The 14,326-nt window shown below is 43.9% G+C and overlaps 1 protein-coding gene and 1 long non-coding RNA gene across 6 annotated transcripts in view; one reads left to right on the plus strand and one right to left on the minus strand.

Moving 5' to 3' along the window:
* The window catches only part of LOC145723604 (uncharacterized), a 23,929-nt gene extending 20,231 nt beyond the window's left edge, over positions 1-3,698 (minus strand). For 2 of the 3 annotated variants that reach the window (XR_014148849.1, XR_014148848.1), the window contains exon 1: positions 1,376-3,698. This is a non-coding gene — a long non-coding RNA (uncharacterized LOC145723604). The remainder of the gene's footprint in view (positions 1-1,375) is intronic. The other variant, XR_014148850.1, reaches the window with a different exon arrangement.
* A 697-nt stretch (positions 3,699-4,395) lies between these two features.
* Positions 4,396-9,615, plus strand: RAMAC (RNA guanine-7 methyltransferase activating subunit). 3 transcript variants are annotated; one of them, XM_031036648.2, is made up of 4 exons: positions 4,401-4,567; positions 5,112-5,160; positions 7,531-7,709; positions 8,437-9,615. In XM_031036648.2, exons 3-4 carry the CDS (start codon positions 7,540-7,542, stop codon positions 8,621-8,623), a joined length of 357 nt encoding a protein of 118 aa, XP_030892508.1. In that variant the 5' UTR covers positions 4,401-4,567; positions 5,112-5,160; positions 7,531-7,539; the 3' UTR covers positions 8,624-9,615. The 3 variants fall into 3 exon arrangements, with proteins under 3 accessions (XP_081687903.1, XP_030892508.1, XP_081687902.1); XM_081831777.1 differs by lacking the exon at positions 5,112-5,160 and having other exon boundaries at positions 4,396-4,554; XM_081831776.1 differs by lacking the exon at positions 5,112-5,160 and having other exon boundaries at positions 4,402-4,567.
* Positions 9,616-14,326: the final 4,711 nt, after the last annotated feature.

Raw genomic sequence — 14,326 nt, forward strand, 5'->3', positions numbered from 1 at the left:
GTGGTTTAAATAACACAATATAAAGACAGAAAAACAATTTGTGAGCCCGTAATTCCAACTGAAGCTACAGGCACAGAAGTTCAATCTTGCCACGGGGCACAGTCTAAGACCAACAAAGTAAGCCACGTCTGCTTGTCCCAGAAATGGAAGAGCTATTCCTCTACTCACTTTGAAGGGGACGGATGTTAAAGATACACACGGTATTCCATTTTTATATTCCTGATAGAGGAAAGTGTGAGGAACTCCGCCTTACGAGGAAAAGGGCTGAGATGAAAACCACGCACTCCCACACTCCCTGATGATAAACTCCAAAGTGGCAGCGCATTACCCTGGGTCCCCTTGCCCTGCGGAATCATTCTTCATCGTCACTTTTTCAACCGACCATCTTCCCCACTAGAATGGAAGCTCCCCGAGGGCAGGGCTTTTTATCCTTATTCACGGATGTTTTCGGGGCCTAGAACAGTACCTGGCATCTAACAGGTATTCAAGACGTCTGTTAAATCGTGAAGTGTGCCTGAAGGTTCCGGTTCCAGGGTGCCACTGACCAATTCTGTGACCTTGGAAAAGTCACTTCATCTCCTGCGGCATTAGTTTAAAAAAAAAGTAGGGACTCCTGGGTGGCTCAGTTGGTTAAGCATCTGCCTCAGGCTCAGGTCCTGATCCCGGGGTCCTGGGATCAGCCCCTGCATGGGGCTCCCTGCTCAGCGGAGAGCCTGCTTCTCCCTCTCCCTCCGTCCCTCCCTCCGCCCTGCTTGTGCGTTCTCTCTCTCTCTCTTGCAAATAAATAAATAAAATCTTTAAAAAACAATAAAAATAAATGAAAAATAAAGTGTTCAATCAGATAATCCTTTTCAGTGCTTCAATATTGTGATTTTATGTATGCTAGGAACCATAACCCTAACACAAGGCAAAATGGGATAAGTCATAAACCAGAGCGCAGTGGGTAACTCACATTTCCTGTCTGCCGGCATCTTTGAATATCCTTCTTCTGTTTAGAAGATTTGCCACCTTATGAGTCCTGCCTCTCCCAAGAGGAAACTAAAAGCTCACTTGCCCAGCCTTCCTTCAGTTGCGGATCAGCCCTCTGACTTGGGTCCTGCCTATGAGATACACCTTCGAGAAATTCTTTCAAAGGTGGGGAATGTGAGGCAACAGGTAGGTTGTCCTGGCTGCACATTTTGGTGGGGAGACTGCAGGGGAGGAGTTCCTGCCTTCTGGGTTCCACATCAGCCCCGGGTCAGGGGAGTCTGGGCTGTGTGGCTCGCTCAGGATGTGTGGAGTATGGAAGGAAAAGGAGGAAACACTGTTTCACTGTGGAAAGAGCAAGGCTTTGTGGAAGTATCACAGACTTGATCCAAATCCTGCTGCCACTTACCAGCTGGGCCCTTGAAACAACTGCATAACCTCTTGAACCTCAGTTTCACCATCTTTAAAGTGGTCATTGTCCAAGGTCACTCATGGCCTTTCAAAGTAGGAGTCTTTAGCTGCCAGGATTCCCCAGGGATGTCTGCTGGTATGTTTTGCCTCTAGATCACTGGGTTGACGTGAGGCTTGAAATTATGGGTAAAATTAGGTTAATTTACAGAGTTTCTTGAAGATAAACACTGAGATATAATACTAGTAACAGAGACAAGAAAGTCAACTAACATAAGGCAATCTTTTCCATATGTATCCACAGGCCCAAGGACATGACATCTAGCCGACTCTTGGTTTCTGCACAGGTCATGATGTGCTGGTGGTGGAATCTAGCCCTGTACTGGGCTCTGCGCTCAGTGGGGAGTCTGCTTGAGATTCTCTCCCTCTGTCCTCCTTCCCCAACCTCCCTCATCACCACCCCTCAACCCACTCTCTCTCTCTAGGATGGGTAAATAAATACTTTATTTTTTTAAAGACTATTTATTTGAGAGAGAGAGAGATAGCAAGAGAAAGCATGACTGGGGGGTAGTGAGAGGGAAAAGCAGGCTCCCCGCTGAGCAGGGAGCCCAAAACGAGGCTCGATCCCAGGACCCGGGGATCATGACCTGAGCCAAAGGCAGACGTTTAACTGACTGAGCCACCCAGGTGCCCCAATAAATCTTTTCTAAAAAAAACTAATGGGCAGAAACAGTTTCATTTGAAAATTGGTTTGAATACCTAGAGTTCTTCACAGAAACTCTCAGAAGCCTACGAGCTCCTAAGTACTTATGAAATTAAAGAAATATGCCCTTTACTGTGCAAGTCCTCATCTCCTGGAAATAATGCCATAATGAAGTCACAAGGAAGCCAGCAAACTGATCTTCAACCACTCTCCTCTTTCCAACTATCCTCCCGGACTCCTGACACCAGGTAGGGAAGCATTTTTCTGAGTTTTTCAACTGTTACACTGCTGCCATGTATTTATTCTAATCTCTTCAAGTTTGTATTTCCTATTCCTGCCTCCTAAATATGGGTATTTCCTGAGGCGTAGGCCTTGGCCTTCTGCTCTTCTCTATAAATACGTTCTCCTTTGGAAAGATCATATACGCTGATGATTTCAACTGTTGTTTCTTCACGGATGACTCACACATTTACATATTTAGGCATAACCTTTCTTCAGCTTTAGTCCTGTATTCCTAACATGCCATCTAAGATTCTACAAATCTTTTTGAGCGCTGAGCTCATTTCCGCTTTAAATTAACTCACCCTAGGGGGTGCCTGGGTGCCTGCCTGGGTGGCTCAGTCGGTTAAGCCTCCAACTCTTGGTTTCAACTCAGGTCATGATCTCAGGGTTGTAGGATCGAGCCCCGTGTCGGGCTCTGTGCTTGCATAGAGTTGGCCTGGGTTGGAATTCTCTCTCCCTCCCTCCCTCTGCCCCTCCCCTGCTCTCTCTCTCTCAAATAAATCTTAAATAAAAAATAAAGCCAACTCACCCTATGGCTATCCCTTCTCAGTCTCAATTTCCCAGGCTTACAGGGGTGGAGTCTTCCCTGATTCCTCCTAATCCTTTCCTCCCACCAGCCACTCTGTTACTAAGGAGTTACTCAAATTATTGTAACCTTGCTCTTTCCCCGCTTACCTCTACTATCCAACCCAGAGACTACCAGAGCTCCTCATTCATACTGTCCTGTTCACTTTTGCTGGCTTGGTGTTTCTAAACGTGGCTTGGAATGTTCACAGTTCCACATTTATTCCACATTTATTGAGTGCAAAGCCCAACACTACACATTCCAGGATGCAGAAATGACAAAGGTCTATTTACAGTCTAGTAAGGGAAAGAGTTGTACACAATTTTAGTTCAAAATTAGAAAGTGGTACTACCTGAATGAATGCATGAAGAACGGTCCAGAAAGTAGGATGGACATTCAGTAGGAAAGAAAATTTATTTCTAGATGGAGAAGTCACTTTACCTGGCTTTAAAGAATGGACAGAATCTCAACATCCTAAGAAGATGGGGAGGGAAGGATATTCCAAAGAGAAAGAGACAGGAGCAGTCTTTAGAAAGGTAATGGGTAATTCATGCAGGAGGTGCTTCACACGGTCTGTTTTGCCACGGGCAAGGGAGAATGAAAAGGGAACAGCAGAAAATAAAGTTAGGGTTTTGAATTCAAGTTAATAAATTTGGCCTTTAACCTACTGGCAACAGGGAGCCAGTGAAGGTTTTTGATCACAGCTACGTTTAAAGATGACTGTAGCAGCTCTGTCAGCTGGGCTGGCAGGCGAGTGCTGCTAAAGGAAGGGTATCTAAGAGAAAAGCAGTGCATTTACCCTGTTCAGGGGATGGTAATGAGAACTTCGAGTGGACGCAGTGCGTAAGGAGGGTGGATGGATGCCGGAATTTCTGCAGAGGTAGAATCGACAGAACTTGTCAATTGACGTAAGTCAGTGAAGGGAGAAAAAAAAATGGCATCAATTGTGGACATCCAAGTTTCTAAGTGGAAACCGGTGGTCATGCTAACAAAAGGGGGTGCACCGTCTGGAAAGCCGTTTGGGAGGGCGGGGGCCGAGTTACGTTTGGAAACCCCGCGCTGGTACAACCGCAGAACCCCCGAGAAGGACCGGGCAAGACGCTTGGAGGTAGCAGGGCGCTGACGACTTCAGCGGGTGCAGAGGGGGGTGTTTCGGCAAAAGCGGGTAAGGAACGGACTACGGACACCCAGCTACCGCGGCCCGCCCGGGCAGGGGTGAGAGGTGTGGCACCGCTGAGGCCCTGCGCTCGTGCCCCCCGCCCACGGCAGCCCTCGCCTCGCCGGAAGTGGCCTTCCACGGCCCCCGCCCCGCCCCGCGTATTTCCTGAACGCCCGTCCCCACCCGTCACCGGCGCGCAGCCAGGGGGGCACTTCACACACACAGCGACATTGTGTCCTGCCCGGGGAGCGCGGGCTGAGAGAGCAAGCAGGGCATCGCCCCGGTCCGGGGGTCGCCCCGCCGCTCGAGCGACCCGCAAGAACCCGCACGGCGGACCCGCGATCTCGCGATCCCTGGCAGGCCCGCCCCCGCGCCGGCCCGCCGGAAGCGGAAGTCAGGCGAACGTCCGCTTGCCGCTCCAGTGGCTCGGTTACCTTGGAGAGCTGGGTAGTGGGAGATCCTTTAGCCGCGGTGTGGGCCGGAGGTGGGTGTTCCTGCGTGTGCGGCGGGCGGGGTGCGGCCCGAGCCGGGTGGCCGCAGCCCTCGGCGGGCCTGTCGCCCTGTGGGGGGGCCACGCGGAGCAGGGAGCCGGGCGGGCCGAGCGAGGGGCCGCACGGAGCGGGCACCCCACTCGGCCTCCACCGGCAGTCGCGTCTGGGGCGTTGAGGTGCCCCCGCAGGGAGCCGACGTGCCAGAGCCGTGGTGGGCAAGCCCCGCCGGGCCCTGGTGGCGGCCTCGGTCCGTCTCCCGGGCAGCGAAGGCCCAGTGCGGGCAGTCGTGTCCGGCGCCAGTCGCCTGCACCGGAGTTGCGTGTGATGTTACTTATAAAGAAACTAGTGGTGCTGGGGGACGAGTCGGAAGGGCTGACCCCTTCCTTCCACGAAGAGAACGTGGCTTGTTCTCATTCGTGCTCGGACTAGCGTACTGGTTCCGGAGGCCCAGCGGGGCGCTTGTGACCAGCCCCTCCCCCCAACACCTTTTGAGGGTTTCCTTCGAGGGAATCAAGCGGTTGTTTTTCCCTCCCACAGATCGAAACAACATAAACATTAAACATTGCAGCTGCCTCAGACTGCTGGGGTAAGTGAAGCTCGGATCCATCAGAATGCTATTTAAATCCCATTCTCATGAGTGCTGATAAAGATACTTGTTCACTTGTGGGAGGGGGTCGTGGGAGTAGCATTTTTACCTTGCCTTACGACTTTTACTTCCCGTCTGGTGGGATATGGGTCGTTCTTCTGGAGATTTCTGTGATTCCTCTAGAAATCCAGGCACGATTTTCCTTAGCTGAACTTACTACAAATCATCCCTTGGATTTGAGAGTTTGACATCAGTTTGCCAATCCCAGACACACTGAAAGTCTATGAGAGCAGTAGCCTGACAGAGAAAACGCCTGGGTATTGCTTCTCGCATCCACACAATAGTCTTGGTTTCATTTTGTTGGGATACGGGCAGTAGTATAAATACGGGCGTAAGTTTTGAGGGTTTTGGAGGAAAAGCAAACTAATGAAGAAGCTCTCTTCCACCATCACGTGTCTTTGTCAAAGGCTTTTATTGCAAGTTGAAGTAATACAGGAAGAAAAATAATTTTAGGATGTCAGGCAAGAGGGAGAGACTCGGTTTTAAAGTTTTAGCATGATGTCACATACATCCCAAATCACAGAACAGGTTTTAGGAGTCTTGAGGCAAAGAGTAGAAAGATGAAGTTGGGGTTAGGGAAGGCAAGAGACGGTAGTACTGACCACTGTTTGGCCAAGGAAGACTGGGAAGTGGGGGCTGCCTACAGAATACTGATTGGGCTTCCAGGTCTTGGATAAAGATTAAAGGAAGTGAACTCTTGGTCCCCTGACTTCCAAAGATGAGGCCTCTTGTAGCCTAAGCCAAATCTTTTCTCAGAGGTAGAGGGCTCTCTGAAAATGTGGGTGCAGAAATATTACTTGAATTAATCCATACTTGGCCCGGGGAACCCAGCTGATAAAAAGTTTCAGGTTTTTTTTAGCTGTTAGATAGTACCTATCGTATTTTTCATTTTGTCACAGAATAAGCCTTTATAAAGTACCCTAGACTTGAGTAGCTGTTCATTTAAATGCTTATTTGCCTTTCCATTTTCATGTCTTTCCTATATTTTCAATTTCTCTTTTATTGGTTTTCTTTTCCTATAAACAGCCTCAGGGACACTGTCCTGGGAAAAACTGGAGGTAATCTTCCAGTAACCCCTTCGCTACTGCCCTTACTTCTCTTGTGTTCAGTGAAGTTTCTTGAAAGCTTGGTCTGTAATCCGTGTTGATTTCTAGTTCCTTAGCTTCCAATTCTCAATATATTAACAGCAGTCCTGCTTCAATCCCTAGTACTCTAACATAATCACCTCCTAATGGCTAAATCCAATTAATTTTCTCTTCTTGGTTCTATCATTGTGCCATTCAACACTGAGAACCATTCACTCTATTCTTGCCTTCTGTGAGAAGCTGTTCTGGTTCTTATCTGTGTGTGTCCCCCTCTGATCCCTTCTTTATCTCCAACTTCCTTATAGGTCCGTGTTCTCCAGGATTCTGTTCCTTGATACTCTTCTTATTCCACAGTCTTCCTGAGGAATCTCATCCACTCTCACAGCATTAACCACCAACAAAATTGCTGATGTCTCCCGTATTTATCATTACCCTAGTTCTCAGTCCCACACAGATAACTGGGAGCTGCCCCCCATGTGGATGTACATACCATAACTAACTTCAAACTCCGTATCCTCACCCACCCTTTTTCCTGTGGTTCCTATGGCACCACAGCCCATCCAGTCATTTGGCTAGAAGCCTGGAAGTTATCCTTTATTCCCCCCTCTTCTCCCAACATCTAGTTAGTGGTTAATTTCTCCTGGAATTCTTAACAAACTGCGCTCACAGTTGCTGCCTCAGATTGAGCCCTCCAGGCTTGCAGTAATCTGCCTTTGGTCTGTCCTCACTAATCTCTTCTCTACCCTGTTAGCAAAGTGGTCCTTCTAAATAGTCAGTTTGCCCCAGAGGCTTCCCTGCTTAAACCACTTAGGTTCCTAAGACTCCCCCTTTCCTACCAGAATGAGTGCAAAGTTGTTTGCCTTGAACACAGTTTTTCACAGTTTGGTCCCTGCCCATTTTTCCAGCTTTGTTTCTTGACATTCACTGTTCCTCTCTTTGTATTTACACCATGTCTGTCTCTTACACTAGACTGAGAGCTCTTTGCGGGGTAGAGACCATGATATATTATTCATCTTTGTATCCCAGGTGCCAGTTAACACAATGCCTATGGTACAGAAATCAAGAAATACTGAATTGAATGTCTAAAACCATCTTAAGTTTAAAAGTATACAAAGACTTTTACGAGTACCTTGCCTAAAATTGTTCATTTCTTGGGTTTTCACTGTCTGGTGAGACAGTATTTTTTTAAAAAAATTCTCATAGAAACATATTAAAAACTGTACAGAATTTCAGGATGACAGACACTTCTGAAGCTGTTCCCAATTTTGAAGAGATGTTTGCCAGTAGATTCACAGAAGATGACAAGGAGTACCAGGAATACCTGAAACGCCCTCCTGAGTCCCCTCCAATCGTTGAGGAATGGAATAGCAGAGCCGGTGGGAACCAGAGAAATAGAGGCAGTCGGTATGTATTGCTTCAGGAGACATGCATGTGGCTGATGTGGGAGAGGACAGCTTTACTCCGTGCGCCCATAAGGCCAGAGAGGGCAGGGACCAGTGTCCCTGTTGAGTACGGCATACCTCGTGCCTGGTCACTGCCTGCACACAGTGAGTGGCTGGTAAATATTTGCTTTAATATTTTGTCAGCACCATGTATTTTTTCCTTGCTGTTCAATTGTGTATGTGTTTTAATGTTCTTTTTAAAAATGTTCTTCCTGTGGACTAACATTTTATTTTCTCTGCAAATATACTTTACAAACCTAGAGTCTTCTAGAAAACTTTGTGCTAGATTCCATAAAGAAGGCATTGTCTTTGGTTTTACTTTACAAAGTTATACAATGGAAATTTCATCTATTTAATAATTCAAAATAGATAGAAGGAGTAAATGACCATACTGCTCTTGTACAATTGAATAGATTTCAGTTTGATTCAGAACCATCCCATCGTTGTGGGTTTTGTGTTGTGGTCTGTCTATTTCTCTGCAAAGTGTATCCAGTATAATACTGGAAGAATGATTTAAATCTTAGGAGAGTTTTGAATAACTGGTGCTATATATAACATTCTGCAGAGAAAAATGTTTTTTACTCTCATTTACGGAGTATTAGATTGAGAAATAAAATGCACCAGGATAGATTTGTCATTTGTGTTTTTTAAAAGGGAAGTATAAAAATCTTTTTGTTTTGTTGTTGTAGGTTGCAAGATAACAGACAGTTTAGAGGTAGGGATAGCAGACGGGGGTGGCCAAGTGACAATCGATCCAATCAGTGGCATGGACGATCCTGGGGTAACAATTACCCGCAGCACAGACAAGAACCTTACTACCCCCATCAGTACGGACACTATGGTTACAACCAGCGGCCTCCCTATGGTTACTACTGATGGAAACGTCAGCAGCTTTTAGTAAAACCATTTCCTCTGCTAACATGATAAAAGTTTGTATCTTCTGTTGGTCCTAGTTTTACATCTGATTTCAGAGAGTGGATTATTAACTTTTTGGAACTTGTGACTTTTTTTAAAAAATGAGCTCTTACTAGAGATGTGATGGTTCAGTGTGCCCCTAAAAAGGTTGTGGATTATATTGCCTGACTTCTACCTCAGATTCTTCTTTGTTTCATGACTTAATAGTGCTTTGAACTTGGCGTCTGTTTTCCTTGTTTGACCTCCATGGGGTTCTGTCTTTGTTTTACACGGAAATAAAAATTTTACAGTAGAAAATGCTTGATTTGACTTTGTAAGGTAAGGAAGTATCCATATACTCAGATGTGCTCATTCCTAAATTTTTACAGAGGTTAGTACAGGCAACTCCTGAATGCACAACTATGCTTATTGTAACGTATTGTACGTGACATCAGCAGTTAAAGGTAAAACAACTGTAGATGCTTCTTTTGGCTTTTGTTGTCATGTCTGTGGTACCTTATCATTACTCCAGGTATGAGTCAGTTCCACAATCGCTTTGGTCTCTTTTTAGAGGGATGTCAAGAATAAAGCCATAAACTGGGGAAGGGACCTTCTCAGTTTCAGTGGTGGTCAGATTGGGGCACACAGTCGTTTCATTACAAACTGTGAGGCTTTTTGCTAACTTAAACAAAGCTGATCAAAATTCACGTTATAAAAAAGTTTAACTGTATAAATGTTCCCCTTTCCTTTTCAATAGTATGTATATAATGCTGCATTCCGACTACTTACTTTTATGGTATTTAATGTGAATTGATTGTACAATGTTATATTCACTTCCGAATGTGCACCTTTGCTGCTTCCTCTTGTATAAATACAGTGATGCTGTAACTTCCTTTTAGACTGCTTAGTTCATTCCAGATCATTTTAATGGCCATTTCAATGGTTTTATTCAAATAAACTCCTTACAAGATTAAGCAATTTCTCTCTCAAGTTTTGGCAGTTAGTCCATTCATTAATGTGATGAACCTTTTGGTTTTTTATTGTTCTTTCCTTTATATCTGTTGAAAAGGCTTATTTGGCTTAAGAGTAGAAGTTTCATCATAGGGAAAAGGAATATAAAGGTAACTCCCTAAATGTGCCTTCTGCTGCCTTCTCTCTTAGCACTCCACTCTAGGCCCTTGAGGTTGACTTCTCCAGGCACTGCTTCTCCATGCTCTGGATCCAACTCTCCCTTCCACTCCCCTTCCTGAAGAGCCATCCTTTCAGGTAACTGTTTGACTGGAAAGGATCTAATAAATTGGGTCTTCACACTCAGATGTAGATCAGATTTTAACAATAAGATAAGGGTTTTCCCTGTACCCCTCTAATTGCATCAACAGGCACAGTGCCGTTACATCCTTATCTTGGTACTACAGATATGTAGCCTAGAGAATGCAGAACGGCCTCACTGCACCCAAGATGTTCTCTAAAGGCAGATGGGTTATGAAAAACATCTGTCAACTGACAAAGCACAGGCACTGACTCACTGGGTCACTAAAGCCACAGCTTTAGAACAGGATCCTGAAGGCCCTCTGCTGTGCCCGCCACTGGCACTAAGTAGGGAGGCCTGTGGGTCCATGGCGCAGGGTCGGAATGAGGGATGGGGTTCAGGAACCTCAAAGGAGAGGTTATTTTCCAGTAGTATTTAAATATTCACAGATGGCCTGAGTATCAGCCCTGCTTGAAAATATGGTAAGAGTCCTTTTAACATGAATTATTTCTGCATTCTGCATGAGGAGCCTATGTGGCGGTGGTTTTTCTTTTCTTTTTTTAAACAGCAGTCACCACTAGACTCCCCTATATACTTAAAACAGGAAATAAAAGTCACGGTTTCTGTTTCATGTGGGAGAGACAGAAAATAACATGAAAAAAATTAAGGATAATTCAGAGAATTATCTGAAGAAAATTAAAATAGTGTCAAATGGAATTAATCTCAAATAGTCTGTTGCAATAGCCAAAGCATTAAGCGTAAGGAGTCCTGGCTTCCAGTCCTGTCCTTACAAGGTGTATGACCTTGAGAAAAATCAGTTAAACCTGGAGCTTATGTGCTCACCTGTAAAAATGAGGATAACACCCTGCCACTCTTCACAGGGTCATCATAAAATAAGTGACCAAACATACAAGAGCTTGAGATAGAAACTAGAGCTTATGACCATTAAACCCCCCACTCGCACATAACTGATGCTGTATAAACGTTTGCTGAATCAGTGGGAGGGAAGTATTTGGAAAATGGTAAAGCACAGTGTTGATCTAAAGGATATAGAGTAACTGATAGAAGATAAGGTAGAGCAGGAGACTTATTGAGAGTAAAGATTTGTGATTCTTATGTGAATTAGTATATGAATTAGCAAAAGAAGAAATTCTGTCCTTCAGAATATAACAAATTTCAAATATCAAAGAAAATTTATGTAAATATTGAGCTAAAATTAGTAGCATTTGCTGTTTGAAATTGATGCTGATTTTAAAATGTCAAATGCTGATTATGGAAACGTACCAGATTAATATCCTTTTGAGACCAGCTTGCTGGAGACTTGAGATAGAGGGTTTTTTTTTTTTTCCTTTCTTGAGTGCCAGAAGGATTTGAGGTTATCCAGAGTCATAACCATGGGTCACAGCTCTGAGGATAGTTTGAACTCTTGAAACCAGATAGGAAAAAGACATCTGGTGAGATTTCTAGCATGGTTTTGGTTTTCAAAGCTGCATTACTTATAATGCTCAACAGACAGGATATACTTTTCCCTTTGTAATTTATTCGCCTGAAGGAAAATCTAGAATTTTATGATAGAATTAAGAGTAATGAAATGTCAGTTTTAAGTTTAGAATACTAAAAAGGAAGGAAATTATATCTTGCCCTGAAGATTACTGATAACACTAATTCTGAACTTTACCTTGTTTCTAAAGACATTTTAACACCTTAAAATTTTTCCTAGACCTATTCCCTTTGATTCATTCAACCCAAACACAGATTTGGCTGTGCGTGGAAACCTATGCCCCTGGCCTTGGACTTCTTTTATTTAGTGCTATTGCTTACAGTGAAAGGCAATTTTTTTTTTTCATTAGAAAATGTAGGAAATATACTCCCCACTCATGGCAACTTGTAATACCATTTAATAACTTCCGTTAGCTTGAAAGATGACTTGTGAAAGTGCTTACTTTGGTAATGTTAGACAAATTGAGGTATTACAAACCATTCACTGAGAAGTTTATTTGGGATTTGTCTTTCAGTATCTTGTATTTTGACCACAGGAGCATATTTGAGATATAAATGAGGATTTTGAAGTACTAAATAGACTTTAGCTAATTCTGTGTGAAAAACCCAATTATATAGTTCACTCTGTGTCATTCCTGTGTTTGTTTATAAATTTAGAAATGTGCTTTTACAATCCTCTGGCTTTTAATTTAGAATGAATTAAAGCCAACAGGAGTAAATACTCTTGACATCAGTAGGAGTTATGTTAATTTTTAGATTTCTGCTTCAGAATTCAGATATATTCTTTGTGCTAGGTTCTGTACTATCTGAACAAAGATTTCGCTTGGCTTCTGGTAAATTATTATGGAGCCAAATCAATAACTAGATTCAAATAGATTATACCATTGGACTCCAAGGTAGCCTTGAGCAAGTATCTCCTCCTTTCCAGAAGTCTAGACCTCTACTAGGACCAGCTTTTGAGGAAGATAGGGACAGTAGCAGAGATCCCGTAACCCATGGGCATTCTGGGAGAGAACAGCTTGGAACAAGCCGGCTGCATGGGGCTCATCAGCAGGGCTACACGCTATCAGGACATGCCACAGTTGAAGTAGCTTCAGCTCCTGTACCATTGCGGAGGCTGCCAGGTGCCCAAGAAACGCTCTTATCTGAGGAGTTGGTTACCAATGCCCTCAGGCTGGGAAAGTGGAGATAAGCTGTGGATAATAACCCCCAGATTTTAAGATTTACAGGACGGTATGGGAGAAGCAAGTTAAGAGGACAGGCCTTCCATCAAAACTGCTACCATGTACTCTGACTGCCCCCCTGTAGGGTTAAGTGAAAGCATTTACACAAAGTATGCATCACGGGGCTGGGCACACAACAGGTTGCAGGTCCGTGTCAGCTGTGTGCGTCCAGAGGTGGAGTGGGATGTGGGGTACCTCTGGGCTGACCTGGGCGCAAGGAAGGCAGCTTACAAGTCTCTACCAAAGTCTCCACGGGCTGATGGGCTGATTCAGTTGGTGTTTTCATTCCTGTCCCTAAGGGACACACAGAGCCCATGTATTAATTACCAGTTAGATTTTCTCTGGGTTTCAGTGACTTCTCCTGAGACAGCTGTAGGGGAGGATGTGATGATGATCTCATGGTTTTTTCCCAGTGCCTTTAACTCCCTAACGGATCTCCAGCCTTTGTCTGAATTACATGAATAAAGCTTCTCTAATTGCTAAAGGCCAGAGCTTTTTCATTTGAGTGTTTTCTCATTTTAAAATTTCCTTCACTATATATGTTTGGTGTGTATACAAAATAATAAAACATCATAAAAAAGTGAACCACCACCAATCACTGCACTCATCCAGCGATTATGGCCTGTTGTGTATGTTCTCTTTTACCATGCCCACACAAATATGTATAAATTTGATGTACGTATATATTTTTCTGTTTACTAAAGTGAGATTGTACATATAAATATACACACACACACGTATTACTCTTTGTTCATGCAACATAATAGACATGACTCCAGTAACTAGAGATTAAAAATTAACAGTCTAATACTCTATAGTATGGATTTTCTGTTGATGATATGATTATTCTCCTATAGGTAGACACTTAGATTGTTTCCTCTTTTTTGCCTATATTCTTTGGCATTTTTATGTATTCTATGAGGTATTCTCCAAGGTAGGATTATTAGATTAAAACACCTGTATTTTTAGTAAGTGCCACATTTTCTAAAACACTGTAGCACTTCACATTCCCATTAGCAACATATGAACGTACATATATATGTCTCCCCTCTCCCTTCCTAGGACTTCAACTTTTTGTCTAGTTGGCCACCAGCGTTTTTGTTTTTGAAATCAGAGAACTTTACTAGGTTTTATCTCCCTGTCAACCATTCTTCGTCAGTGTTTCCCCTGGGATGCTGCACCTTTTATTCCTTAAAATCATTTTTTTTTCCATATTTTCTTGATTATATCTTGAAATCTTTGTTCTGTTCCACTTTTTGGGTTCTTTTTCAGGACCCCAGTTATGTCTGTGTTGACTTCCCTTTGCCGGACTTCTAGATCTGTCATTTTCCTTTCTTTGCTCACCTTTCTCTATCCTGCCTTCCAAACTCTGTGCCCTATTCTCTGTTGCCTCTTCTCTCGTTTCCAACGTGGCCTTTTCTTCCATGATGCTTTTATTTTTTTTTTAAAATCTGATTAGCCACCTTTCAAGTGCTCAGTAACCACATGCGCCTAGCAGCTACCATACTGACAGCATAGTTTTGGAAGAGGACTAAAGGCTTGGAGTTCTGTTGACTTGACTCACTCCCTTAGTCTCCAGTTCTCCAACCCCCCAAGGTATCCCTAGGGAAACATAAGGCTCTGACACAATTTGAAAGCCAATGTGATAGTAAAACCATCTTATGGAGGAGCTTCATGTAGAAATGACCACGGAGTCTCTTAAGTTTGGGGGTT

Source organism: Leptonychotes weddellii, chromosome 9 (genome assembly GCF_054177405.1).
Source record: "Leptonychotes weddellii isolate Sample4059 chromosome 9, ASM5417740v2, whole genome shotgun sequence".
Taxonomy (NCBI): domain Eukaryota; kingdom Metazoa; phylum Chordata; class Mammalia; order Carnivora; family Phocidae; genus Leptonychotes; species Leptonychotes weddellii.

What these genes read in the sequence shown, in the direction of transcription:
- RAMAC (XM_081831777.1), top strand. Translation starts at nt 7,540, where the DNA reads ATGACAGACACTTCTGAAGCTGTTCCCAATTTTGAAGAGATGTTTGCC. An exon ending in CAGAGAAATAGAGGCAGTCG is followed by an intron (nt 7,710 to 8,436) that starts GTATGTATTGCT and finishes TTGTTGTTGTAG; the next exon opens with GTTGCAAGATAACAGACAGT.